The sequence below is a fragment of the Cololabis saira genome, chromosome 13 (genome assembly GCF_033807715.1).
Source record: "Cololabis saira isolate AMF1-May2022 chromosome 13, fColSai1.1, whole genome shotgun sequence".
NCBI lineage: Eukaryota > Metazoa > Chordata > Actinopteri > Beloniformes > Belonidae > Cololabis > Cololabis saira.
The window spans coordinates 6,969,448-6,983,885 of NC_084599.1; the positions used below are offsets into that span (position 1 = coordinate 6,969,448).

The 14,438-nt window shown below is 40.0% G+C and overlaps 1 protein-coding gene across 5 annotated transcripts in view; it reads left to right on the top strand.

Moving 5' to 3' along the window:
• Positions 1–14,438, top strand: part of evi5b (ecotropic viral integration site 5b) — a 58,116-nt gene that overhangs the window by 1,887 nt on the left and 41,791 nt on the right. For 3 of the 5 annotated variants that reach the window (XM_061737518.1, XM_061737521.1, XM_061737523.1), the window contains exon 2: positions 6,977–7,209. In XM_061737518.1, the coding sequence (XP_061593502.1) occupies positions 7,058–7,209 (152 nt within the window). In that variant the 5' untranslated portion in view covers positions 6,977–7,057. Of the gene's footprint in view, positions 1–6,204; positions 6,224–6,369; positions 6,389–6,976; positions 7,210–14,438 lie in introns of those variants that run through there. The other 2 variants (XM_061737520.1, XM_061737519.1) reach the window with 2 other exon arrangements.

The window sequence follows — 14,438 nt, forward strand, 5'->3', positions numbered from 1 at the left end:
AATTATGCACAAACAAGCATGCATGAAAAACATTAAGTTTATGAATGGATAATAGTGAATATTACATATATGGCTGCTTCACTTAAAAACTTTAATTTGGTGAAACTTTGTCTGTTATGTGGATTCAGTCCCAAGGGTGTAAACTAGCAGCCTGTTTTGACACCCTGGTCAAGGCAGACACCCCAGTAATTACAGTAATTACAGCTGGGCACGTTTTCACAGCTTTGTGTTTAAGTCAGAATCAGGGAGACAGAGCTTTTCCAATGAGACACCTGTCAGCACTAGCTTTCTCCTGATTATTACATGTTATTTATACAATCCATTTTTAGGACACCTTATACACCTGCTAATAATTCATAACTAAGCTTGTCAAAAAGTAACAATTAATGTAGATGAATTAAACAAACAAACAAACAGAAATATGTTTATTTGTCTAATAGGCTTTCTCAGCAAATATTACTCATGGCAGATATTCAGATGTGTCCACAGCTGATGACAGGAGTTTAAACCAAAAAAATGTACAACACAGACATAAATTCAGTGAAATAGTGCAGTGCAAAGTGGAAACAGGACAATTTTGTCATTTTAATCTTCCTCTTTTTGAAGTGGTGAGTGAAGTCAGTTATGCAACCATGATCACAATTACCTAAAATAATTCAGATGTATGTATGTGTGACTTTGTTTCTCATTCTTGAAACATATAAACAATATTACTCATTTTTCCCCTATTCCCTATTGACTTACTTTTTTTTAAATATTTTTTTAAAAATGTGTTTGTTTCTTTCTGGCTTTGCATGTCATATTTATGGTGGCACATTCAACGTGAAAGCGATATAAACACCAAATGTTAACGTGGAAATATATTTGACTGAGTGAACCCTAGATTTAAATAATATTGAAGAGACTATTGACAATGTCACCCCTTAGGTCTTCTGAGGAGTGGTTCATGTGTGGACTGCCATGTTGTAAATGGGCGAACAGGTCCAGGAAGCTGGCTGGAACAGTAGTAAATGTTTTTCTGATGCAAAGTTGGACATTTTAACATAGAGGTTGCTGGAGGTCAAATATACACATGAATTCACCTGATGTGGTACAAGAAAATATACAGCTTACAGCACACTCCTGGAGGTGCTACAGAGAAGGTTCAGCGAGGCTGAAGAGAAGCTACAGTTCACTCTGGACACAGTTATTGATCCCAGCCAAGTTATAAAGTCACGGTTTAGAGCCTACCGTCACTATATTAATAAAGAATTATTCATGATTGCAAATGACTATATAAATACTCTTTTCTACTACTAATTTTTAAATAAAAAAAACAATGTATGCTAAATAATAAAAAGTATGATGTAAAAACAAATGAAACAAAAATAAACTTGTGTAGTTTTAGGTGTCGGTTTCCAGTCCCAGAGGGCTCTGTCCTGTATGTTTAGATGTTTCTCTGCTTCCGCACGCCTGTTATAAATAGAAACAGACCTCGATGACGAGCTGAGGATCCATTCAAGTGAATCAGGTGGGTAGAAGCACAGACGCGTCTAAAACATGCAAGACAGGAGGCTTAGAGGACTGGAATGACACCTGTGGAGTATTTAACAAAACCAAAAAAAACACAGAGGATTATTACAATCTTAATAAAAATCTTCCTAAATTAGCATTAGCACGTCACCGTCACTGAAAAACTAGAAATTGGAATCACTTGCGAACCTATATTCGTTGTCTCTGTTCTACAACCCAGTTAAAAACAAATGTGGGACTCTAAAATGTAAACAAAAACAGAATGCATGATTTGCTTATCCCATAAACTCATGTTTGATTCCTAATAGAACATTAACAACAGCAGATGTTGAAACTGAGACGTTGCCATTTCATGGGGAAAAAATTAGTAGCTACTTTTGAATTTGATGGTAACACATCTCAAAAGTTGGAACGGGGATGTTTCAAATTGAACTGATCTTGTTTTTGCAGTTGTCCCCCACTTGAAAGGGATGGGCTTGGAGATTGGGATTGGATTTAACTCAACGATCAGCCTTCATTTGCTTTTTCCATCCATTTAGTGAGAAGTGATGGGTCGTTTGCCGCAACAACCACTGTGTAGCCCTTTTTCTTTCAACATCTATCTGTAAACATCTGGGAAGTGAGGAGACCAGTCGCTAGAGCTATAGCGGAGGAATGTTGTTTTATTCTTGTCTGATGCAGGATTCTGGCTGCTCTACAGTCCTGGGCCTTCGTTGGCTGTTTCTTAAATACATGATGTGCAAAATGTTTTTTCTATTGGTGAAAGATCTGGTCATCAGAGCCTGAACTCTCAGGGTGGTCCCTCTCCTCCCGCTCTGAGAATCATGTTTTTAATGGTGGTGGCAGATACAGTCTTGACTTTGACCGTGCCACCAGTGCACAGTGATTCCTCCTACTTCTGTGTATCTTTTTGAAGATACTGTACATGGTAGATCTTCAAAGTCTTCACAATTTTTTGCATTTGCCTGAAATTGTTCCACAATTTCTTGAAGCAGTGTGTTGCAGTTTGATGAACCTTTGCCCTCATCTTCACATCTCAGATGCTCTGAGTTTCCGAAATACTACCGACATGTTGCCAATGAACTTAATTGGGTGTGAAATACGGCTCCAGTTGTTTTTGATTTGTACCAATACTTTTTCCAGCCCAAATGCAAAATGAGCAAATATTTTCCATGCAATGGCAAAATGTCTCAGTTTCAACATCTGATATGTTGTTGATGATCTCGTGGGAATATAATATGAGTTAAGGAGATTTATAAATCACTGCAATCTGTTTTTAATTTACATTTCCACAGCTTTTTTGGAATTTGGCTTGTGGTACTGCTTGTCTGCTCCCTCATTCAGTCTGCAAAGTACTGTAATGTAATGTAATTATACAAATTGCATAAAAAAAAAAAGGGCGATTAAAAATGATTCCACCTGAGGGGGGAATATGGTTGGGAAGGGACAATATTAATCTTGAATGCAATTTTAAAATGGAAAAAGATGGATATATTTTTATAGGTTTGGAATGCATACATAAGACAGTTTAATTTCTCTATTTTTCAAGAAAGTCGATCTCTGTTGGAAAATCTTTCACTTAAAGATTTTAGAATTTCACCAACAAGAGAAAAATGATTGAGTATTCATTTTTTGGTCTTTCTGAAGGAAGCCAAAGAGAGCGTTTTTCCAGTTGAAATGACATTTTTCAGACATTGCAACAAATGCATGAACAAAAAAGACACAAAAAAATGTGTATATGTAAATCATTTTCTGTAGTCGTGTTTCCATTACACATTTTTGTAAAAGAAAATCAAATCTCTGAAAGTGCGATCAAGGTAGGGCTGCGGGGGGGTGTTTCCATTAAACAGTGTTTTACGAATAAGCGTCATTTTCGTAACTCTCGGCGTATCGTGTCCCGCGATATTTCTCTTCAAAACAATTAAAAGGGCAATCTCAACATTGAAGAAAATGGTGTAAACCATCTTTTGTCGTTCACAAATTATTGCAAATGCTGCTATCGCTGTTGTGAAAATGAAGGCAGCAGATAATCATTATACTTAACATAAGGGTTTACCTCTGAGTAATCATTTGAATGGTCAAGTACTGTTACAGGACAACTACATCATACTAAAGAGGCCAAAAACAGCTGGAAACTAGTTTTTGATTACTTTAGATTGACCGGCTACGTCACATCCAGTGCTGTGGCTTACAGACGTGACTTTCCTGTGATACAGCGTTAGCGTGTGATGTTGTTTGTCCCTAATGCTGAGAAGGTTGTGAAACATCCGCCGATCCATGACGAGTTCTAGGGCCTCCATTGGTTCCTAGCACTGCACCGGTCTTCCCAACCGGCATGCTTATCTTGTTGAAACAGAAAACACTCAGAAAGCGTGATGCACCTTGAATTTTAACAAGTATAAGGTTAGAAAGTTTGTTACGGTTTGGTTGGTTTCACGCCCCCATGAAACCTTAGTCGCTGTGCAGTTGGCTTTAGGAGAAGAAACACACTTCCTAATTCTGCCACTGGTTTTTCTCACTTCCCCATTTGCCTTAAAGTGATTTTGCTGAGTCTCTCTTCTTGTCTTGTGGTGGGCTTCATTAGCTATGCGGGCAGCATCACAGGGCCCCTTTCAGATCTGTGGTGAACAAAAGTGGCGAGGATCTGTCTGTAGGATTTATGGTGAAGCCTTGCTGGAGTTGGGTAGGCTTGTGAGAACGTCGTCCAAGGCCACCCAGACAATGGCATCTGTTAAGAGCATGGCTTTGATGGACGTGGGTTGATTCAAGTTTAGATTTGCTCCTGTTATATTGTTTTTCTTATTGGCACTTCTCATTGGACATGAGCCACACCAAAACCAGATAGTCTTGCAATCATTTCTTTAACTTTTAAAATGGACAGTAGTACATATTTTGGAGGTCATTTTTTTGGGATCAGCAGTTCTTTTTGTTTTTTTTTCCCGTCTTCTATTTCCCTGTATTAGAAACGTAGCTATATGCCATTCATACACTTGTAGTTTTATAATAAAATCATGTAGTTATCTTTTGCATTTAGTTTTTATTTAGATCAGTGTGGGCATGAGTAAACCACATATTCTGTATGTGGCATTGGGGTTTTGGCGAGGGAGTGGACAGGGCAGTGCTGATTTAAGCTAACTGATTAGATAAATTAAATGTACTATAAGAAGTAGTAGTAGTGGTTTATTTGGTCGATCAGTTTCAATTGATACAATACATTGCATTTAATTTACTTTCGTAGGAAATAATAAAAAAAAAGAAGTAAAAAGAAGTAAGGAATAAACCGACCAAAAGGTGTAGGTTGAAGCCTAAGCTTATTATATGCCTACCCTTTTTTAACTTTGTTTACTTCATAGTTGATACTAATACAACAACGACAAACAATCTACAACAACAAAAAACAGCAAAGTAAACACACATGCAAAACAAGAAGGAAAACAAACGTAAATATGACAGAAAAATCAAGTAAAAAACAAACAGAAGATGGAGCTCAGACAACAACTAACAGGAAAAAAAACAATCTCTAGAAGAGTGAAAGCAAAAGGAAACCAAAGACCAATCATTACATTTTTTTGGTATATAAATATTATTATTACAACCAATCCATATTGAAATAATGGCATCCAGCAGTTGCTGCAGATTTGTCTGCTGCACATCCATGATGCTAATCTCCCGTTCCACCACATCCCAAAGGTTCTCTGTTGGACTGAGATCTGGTGACTGTGGAGAACATTTGAGTAGTGAACTCATTGTCATGTTCAAGAAACCAGTCTGAGATGATTCTTTATGACATTATCCTGCTGGAAGTAGAAGATGGTACACTGTGCTCATAAAGGGATGGACATGGTCATCTACCATGAATAGCAACCAGCTGTTTGTATGAACCTGGCATCGGCTAAACGTGGCGGTCATTTTTGATTTCACCGTCGAGTCAGCATGTTTAACGGTACGTCCCGCTGTAAACGTTTGCCGGCACCTTAGCAGATATTTCTGCAGGGTTCGGCTGAAGGAGCTGGGAACAGAGCTACCTTTTGATTGACATGCAGTGGGCGTGTCCCCGTCAGCCGTTGCCTGTGCACCGTACGAAGGAAACCGGGCTTCAAAACAGGTATTCAGGAACAAACGGGTTACGTGAACGAATGCTTTGTCCATTGTTTTGTGCAGTTTATTGGCTGCACCCATCTACAGTCTGGAGAAGTCTGGCCAGAAATGGTCACAAAACCACACCCCTCGATGGAAAAAAATTGAAGCAGATGTTCTGGGCTGACTTTAAAAAAAAAATTAAGTTTTTTAAATGCCTAGGACTTTTGGAAGGTGTGAGTGTGAGAGAGGGGGAGATGGAGAGTGAGTGTGAGACACGTGATACTTGCAGAGACATGAAGTAATAATGCATCGTCTTATTTGGTAGTACTTAAAATGATTGTTCTTAATGGTAACTGTATTCAAATTTCCTGTTAATGCTGAATATGCGCATGTACTTCCTAGTGTACATTTGTTTGAACAAGAGACTTGAAGGATTTTCTTTTCTGCAGAACTTTGACCTTCCTGTGAGTATGATTAGCATATGACCAGAGGGCTGTGTTGTTACCTTGGTCAAAGGTTCACAGAGAAGTTTTCTAGATTAAGTGTTGAACTTGACACGGATTTAAAGCCATTCTGTCCGTGAATGTGTATTTGTAAAAGTGGATTTCTAATGGAAACCTTCTGAAAGTCTGTAAGTTTGCATTATTTGAAGGAGCGAGTAGTTTTGCATTCGATTTCCTTCAGTCACTTTTAACATCATTTCTGTTTTTTCTGTTTTACATTGTTACCTTTTTAAAAACATTATTTCTTGCATAATGTGTGATAGGTCATCCATTGACAGCTCATCTACGTGTATGTGAGTTATCTTCATGCTGCACACTGCGTATACTATAATTGTACATTATTTTATTGTTCCACTACGTCTGCAAGGCATTAGTAAGAGTCTCCTGTGAATGAATGTTTTACGAGGTGGGTGAGCAAACTAAAATGAAACAGATTAACAGAACATCCATTAATAATGTCATGATTCAGTACTTTGTCAGAATTACACTAATACATGGCAATGACTGAAGGTGTTGGAAAATGTGACTGCAGTGCAGACTGAGCACATGTACTGATCAAGTCTAAACCAACTCTCTGCATGGATATAATCTGATCGGATAATTACCGCATGGATGATTGTTTCAGGATGGGTCAGGTATTGGTATGGATCAAGCAAAGAAAACACCTAAAACTGGATTAAGAACTATCCAACAGAATCGTGGTGAGACTCTCCCGTCACAAATCTCGTCATAAAGCGAGTACAACTCTGGACGGGAAGCAAAATGCTGCGACACTGCAGAAGCTACGGCAAATGTGTGCCAAAAGCCAAAGGTGGTCCAATGAAATGTTGGTGTGAGGTCAGGCAGCGCATGTTTAGTCTCTGCTCCTCTCTCCTCTGCAGGTGGCGACAGACAAGGTTGCAGGAAAGCTGAGTTCTACTCTCTCATGGGTGAAGAACTCGGTGTCCCACACAGTCAGTCAGATGGCTAGCCAGGTGGCCACGCCCACATCCCTGCAGACGACCACCACCTCCTCCTCCACCTCCCTGTCCTCACCTGGCCTCTCGCCATCCTCTCCATCGCTGCTCAGTCCTGACGATGTGGAACTGCTCGCCAAGTTAGAGGAGCAGAACAGGTAAGGGAGAGTTTGTTTGGCTGCGGTTTCTTTCTGATTAAATTAAATGTGCATCTGCAGAGAACTGTGTAGGCTTAATGGAGTAATATTGTTATTATTTTTTCATGTTAAACTATTCAGTTGTGGATAAATTGCATGAAAAGAGTCTTGCATACACTGACCCTCAATCATGAATCCATCAATACGTACATCTTTCTAACAACTTACTCCGTATCCATTAATGTAGTATATTCAATTCAATTCATATTTTATTTCGAGCAACATAACATAACTGACCTGCGTGCAACAGAAAATAAAACAAATACCTTTATCAGGTTTATCAGGTGCAGGTTCAAAATACAAATTAACTCGTTAACACTCGAAAGGGAGTGGGAAGAAGAAAATGTATTTAATCCCACCCCTCTTTCTCACAACTTGACAGATTTTTTTTTAAGGCGTCCTCCTGTCTCAACATTTGAACCAAAACAATGAAGAAAAGACCTATATCAAATTATAATAAAAATTATTCTACAGTTCACCTCACCTAAATTTACACACATTGTGGTTGTGAAATGCAGATGCATTTCACAACCCCAACGCGCGCAAATCCAGGAACAATATATATTGTCACCACGGGTGACACTTAACCGTTAACTTATATTTATAATACACCGTTAACTTATATTTATAATAAATACCAGCAATGGTAAGGACAACAATACCAGAAGATAATGGACATGGACATATAGTTAATACATATAGTACATACATACACGTCAGTGATGGTCAGAACAACAGTAACAGAAGGTAATGGACAATACAAACTTACTAAATGAGGAACAACAATTACACAAACATTTCAAGACCGAAGTTGGTTTAACATAGTGTTACCACCCACTCCCTTTATAATTTGACCAGACCATGTGTTTATATAGCCATTTAAATCTGTGGATATTTTGGAATTTGGGACTGTTCCAAAGTCTCACACCACATACAGACACACAAAAACTTTTACAAGTAGTTCGAACTTTAGGTATTTTAAAATCACCATATCCTCTCAAATTATAAGTTCTCTCTTGAACTGTGAAACAATATTAATGTGTAATGTTAATGAAGTTGGCTTTGATTGGCATTCATGGACTTACACATGTTATTACAATCAGTCAAATAAGTAGCATGTTTGGCTGCTCATTATTAGCATGAATCTCCCCCTAGGGACCTCATATAGAAATAATTTCTGAGGGGAGGCAGCGCGAAGTCAATTCTCTGCTGCAGAAAACCAGGTTACCTCTATAACTGGACAGACCTGTTTATCAGGTATTAATACAAATGAACCGTCAGGTTTATTAAACATTACAGATGAAAGCAAACTCTGAAAATAAGCTTATATGATGCCTTTAATTTTGCTGTGGGTTATGGCAGCCAGAGGATGTGTTGCTTTTAACACACATTTTTAGAAACCTCATCTTTTAGCTTTCTGAGGTCTCTTAATGGAGTATGTCATGTTGTTTTGACCAGAAATTGCCTGCATGCATTGTACATGGGCTGATACAGTCCCTGTCCACGGCCCTCTGACGGGAGGCGTTTTTACATTAGACCCCGGTACTTTTCCTGGACGTAGAACACGCTACGCGATGTATATGCAAGTAGGTGTTGGAAAAAGTATATTTTCCGATTCTAAATCGATTCTCATATTAATTCCTAAAAATGGATTCGTATGTCTGAAGATCGAATTTTCTTTTTTTCATTATTATATTTTCGCCCGGTGAACTCTAATCCCAGTCATCCCCATCATTTAATTCACACATGTGCTGTTGAGCTGTTGCAATTTCTTTCTTTTTTGCACATTAATATTGAAAGGAATATTTTAGTTACTTTTGGAATTTTTTTGTTTATGCCCAAAAAAGGAATGTTTTGTTGGGCACAAGAATAACTAGTGTCATGTTTATGCCTTTAAATATGTTTAAAAGGTTTTCAGTTATCTTTGCTTTAATTATTTTCTTGGCGTTAAATTAGGATAAAATGCTAAAAACCAAATTCTCAAAAAAATTGAAAATGGAAAAAATTGAAACAGAAGGTGTTAGAAAATAAAACCGATTTCATACAAACGGTTTGCTGCCCTGGATCTGTTTGACAATTCTGACCCACACAATGTTTCTGAAAGCAGTTCTATCAGCATTCTGGGAGCTGATTGGTCCTTACAGCATCATTAGCTGCAATACTTGCTGTTGAATCTCAATATAATACTAGTATTAATATGTTGCATAACTACAGTCATATAATTCAGGCAACAGCTTAAAAAACAATTTTAATAACACTAACCCACATCAATATCGAATCAAATCCTGATAATCGATTCTGAATCTTAAGAATTGGAATGGAATCGATTCTTGACATTTAAATCAATCCCCAGCCCTATATGCAAGGTGTGTTATTTCCTCTCTGGTGCCTGAAGTTGAGTTGCAGGGAGGGAAGAGGAGTCTGGAGGCGATACTGAGTGGTACTGCACAGCATGACGGCGCCGCTGTCATGTCAGGCTGTTAGGCTGGCCAACATTGGAAGATCTGGCTAATGCAACACTGGATGCAGGAGATGGAGCGGTTGCCAGATCCATACTAATAAACCACTGGCTTTGCAGACACTGCTTCCCCCCCCATATCGTGTTTCTTGCAACGCTGCCGCCTCTCATTTTATTAGCCAGTTGTATATTACAGTTTCCATGAAATGCTGATTCATGGCATCTTATGCTCTGAGGATGAGGAGCCCGTGAACCTCCTCGTCTTATTATCACTAAATCCCACCTAGGCTCTGCCATCCCATGCCTTTCTCTTTACATCAGACCTGTGAGGTCTGTGTGTACCTCCGGAGGGAGTTGTTGTCAGAGCCAGCTGGACACCCGACCCCGTGTCAGTTGACTTAAAAAGGACAGACGACACACTAAATTGTGGTAATAAACCCAGGGTATTGGGCATGGTGAAAGGGGCTAGTAGTCTGATTGGTCGTCAGGAGTGTGAACGACCTCCGTGTCCGTTTGTTGGTTTACAGCGAAGCACGTCAAGGTAGAAATGTCAACACTGACTATTGTCACCCAATGAAGTTGTCTGTAGCCATCTGTGGAGGCATCTGCTGCTCAGCCTTGTGTGTTTGAGTCTTTCTGACGAAGAACCAGCTGTTGGGGAGCAGCCAGCCGCTCGTAGATGGGAACTGAATGTTTCAGAGTGGTAACTAAGTCTTTTCAAGATCAGTACCTGTGTCAGTCATTGAAACTAGGCCCTCGTTCTTTGCGCGGCTTCATGGGTTTCACAGATGCTAGTAAGCATAGTGTCTGTATGAAATTCAAGTTTATTTATATAGCGTCTATTACGTCTTTTTAGAGACCCAGAACATGAAATCAGGTTTAGCCCCAGGTTAAACTCAAGATGTTTAACCTGGCTAATTCAGCAATGTTACAGTTTAGGACTTAGAGGTTGGAGTAGCTCCTAGTTTGAGTGTCAGCCACTGGGCGAAGTCATTTTACAACTTTCCAGGTTTTACAAACTATCTGGAGGGATCTTGTCTGTCTCTCTGGACTAGTCTGTGATAATATATTCACAATTTGTAGAAGCATTATTTTGTAGGTTCGTTTCTAGCAGAGGTTGCAATTTCCAAAGCTAATTCCGATTTTCTTAAATCTGACCTGCCAGTACTGAATTGGGATTATTCAGATTTGTTTTCCTTTCTAACTGAAATCACTTGCTACATTAACTTAATTAATAATGAATGATAGAGACTGTGTTATTTACTGGCTTTGTCTTTTAGTTTGTTTGTAGCAACCCTTATAAGACTGAGCATGTGGATGTTTGTAGTTTCAGATGTTTTGGTTGTATTTGCTCATTTGTTGCCTTACAGGCTGTGAAAAACTTCCCAATATGCCCTTAATGATTAAAGTTCTCTGTTGCTACTTTAGATTTCCATCAGTTGGTTGTTAGAAAGGCAGATAAGTAATTATACAATGGGTGAATTAAGTATTTGATGAATAAGAGGGGTAGGGAGTCACGAGCAACTGGTGAATGGACCAATGTGAATGAATTCCCACAAAACATTCAATTACAATAGCATTATTTTGTTGTGTTTGTCATACAATTTTAATACAATATAATAATTTTATTCTGAACTCTCCAATGACATTTTGGATAAGATGACAGAATAAACATTTCAACTCTAAATCAGATGGCACATCAGACAGCTGATAAGGTCAATCCTGTTTGTTTTGTTTGTATGGTTCATTAACTCTGTCTTCAAGGGAGATCAGAATTGTACTCTATTGTTTGTTTCTGTCAACGCACCTAAAGGACTATTCAGTATTTTAATCATTGCAAACACTAATAACCTAATAAACACAGGCAATATAATATATCCAGTGTCACTTCTGAACCAGGACTTTCTTGGGTAAAAGCAGCTGGTAGCTCGTTCCTCTGGTGAGAACAAATGAGAACAATGGGAGTCCCTTGTGCGTTGGGGCTGGCGATGCCAGATGCCGTCCATCGAGGGACGTGATGATCGGGCAGGAGAATAAGCCTTAAGGATAGTGCAGAGCCAGAAATCACTGTAGGCAAGCACTGGTGAACTTGAATGTTTTCTGGCATCCTCGGGTGGAGCTCAGCGAGTATCCGTGTAACATGAGCCCTGTTTGGTTGGTGGAACTGAGGGGTGGTGTTCCTTCATCCGTGTGGATACATCTGGGAGACGATGTGAGATTCCCACAGAGACCGTGGAGTCATTACACCAAAATGACCGAAATGAAAGATGAATATCAGCGTGCATATTTGTCCTTGCCATGACACGCTGAAGGAGCGGCCCGCGAGATAAGCTTCTAGCCTTAACTATGCTTTGCTCAGAATTCCCATTTTCAAGAGAACGGATAGCCGGATATTGTGGTGAACCGCATCAAAGGCAGCTGAACTGTGCGGTAAGATCCTCTCAAAAGTTTATTTTCTTTTTGCCAGGAATGGAAATGTCAAATCCGGCCTATAATTCCAAAACTAAGTTGCTGTCTATATTTACAGATGTTAGCTATGTGTCTTATCAAGTGTGTAACTACTGGCACAATGGTAGGAGCTATGGCCCGGATAACGCTGTGTAGTATGATGCTCCCTTAGCCGAGGATAGGTTGGATCTCCTGAGCAGATAAGAGCTGGATACTGAGGAGGCTGTAAAGAGGTGTGTCCTGAGCTGCAAAAGGGTGGTGATGGCTGAGTAGAGTTGAGGTGGAAAATATGTTCCATGTTTCTGTGGTACTGCAAAATCTGTTATAATAATTGTTTCAAGCAGGCTTGACAACTTTCATGACATGTAGGTGGACAGGAGAGTCTGTCAGATTAGTGCTATTTTCTCTCATCATCTCTGATGGAGGTGTGCAGCCTCCGGTCGGTATCAGTTAGCCCCGCCAGAGAAGTGAGATGGAGTTTGTTTGGAAAGGCTGCAGCAGGACTGAGACCAGCAGTGGTGGAGCACAGGACATTGACATGAATGAAGCAGCAGTCAGAGAGTTTTAGTGATAATCAGGTATCAGGTTAATATAGATAATCAGGTTTTTATTTTTCTGAGGGCCAGAAGAAATAAGGGTTTCTGGGTCTATAGACACAATACTTTCTACACACACTGGAGATGACCGGAGCGTGCTAGTAGCACGTAGCTGCAGGTGGTCGAATGCTGTGGCAAATAAGACAGCGTGCCTGTTCTGTTGCCTTGCTTAGTGAACCTTTACAGGTAGACTCACTGGACTTTACACAGTAGGGTCTTTCTCGAGGAAGGCTGATTATAATCAGGGGTGCACACAAGCCTGTACCACCTTCAACACACCTGATTCTAATCACTGGTCGTCATCAACATGTCATCAAGGTTTACACAACTCTGTTGGTGACACAGCCTTGTCTATCAGGGTTGTGTTGAGCCAGGGAAACATCTAAAACGTGCAGTAGACTGGCCCTCGAGGCCCGGCTTGTGTGCACCCCTGATTATAATGGCACTTTTCCACTAGCACCTACTCGGCTCTACTCATCTCAGCTCGGCTCAACTCGGCCTGGTTTGAAGAGACAGAGCTCCTGGTAGATCTGGTCGTTCCTCATCTCCGTCTAGATCCCTTTTTAATTCTCTCCTCAGCACCAGGTTTATGAACATCTGCACCTCAGAGTTGGATCAGAAACAGACTTTTGCTGCCATTGCTGGTTGAATAAAATGAACCAGAATCCGTCAGAGTCTCTTTCTCTGATTTCCTCCTCCTGACTCAGACGTCTGACTCCAACCCCCCGACCAATCAGTGGTCTGTAGTGTGATGATGTCAGATACAGCCGACTCAGCAGCTTAGAACCTCTGCAGAATAGTTACAGAAAAGTATCTACTCGGCACGTTAGACCCCTAGTGGAAAAGAACCAAACTGAGTGGAGGCGAGTCGAGCCGGGTTGAGTAGGTACTAGTGGAAAAGCACCACAAGAGCTGCTGCTGAAGCTAATCCTCTAGCAAAGACCTGTGTTTAAATGGCCTGAGATCGATTGACGCCATGTGGTGATTGGCTGCAATCACTGGCCAGCAGAGTATGCCCGTCAAAACAACAAGTTAAAAGGATGGTTTAGTAGCGCATGAACCTGTTCACACTCGGCCTGCAACTAACGACAATTCTGATAATCGTCGATTAGTCATCGACTACTGAAACGATTAGTCATCTTTTTCCAAGATCAGGTGTTTCAGCCTTTGTCTCTGTCTCTGTCTCTCCTGTACATGCTGATCCCTGATCAGGTTACTTAGTCACAACCCGTCAGTAACTCTGACTAACTGAAGGAATATCAGTGCGCTGATATTCTGGAGAACATGTGCCTCAAGCGTTAGGCCCATAGTGAGTCAACCTGACATGCATGACGATTTTATTTGACCAATACCACTAAAATGAGAGAATGTGACTTCTATGTTGAGTTAAGGTGTGCCCCTTAATTCTGTACTATAAATTCAGTGGGGGGGTACTGGTCTCCTGGTATAGTCTTGAGCCCCCTGCAGTTTATGACATTGACAGTCTACAGGTTTTTCTCATTTAGTGTCTTCTTTTTTTTCATTGGTTTATTTATTTTTCATCCCAGTTTGGCTTCTGTTCTGCTCAAAGGATTTCCTTTCTTTTTTTTTTTAACCACCTTTTATAATTAACAATAGCAATGAATGAATTGAGATATCAAGAAGCCAAATTATACTGAGACCCCAGATCCTCCACGAGTTGAAGAGGA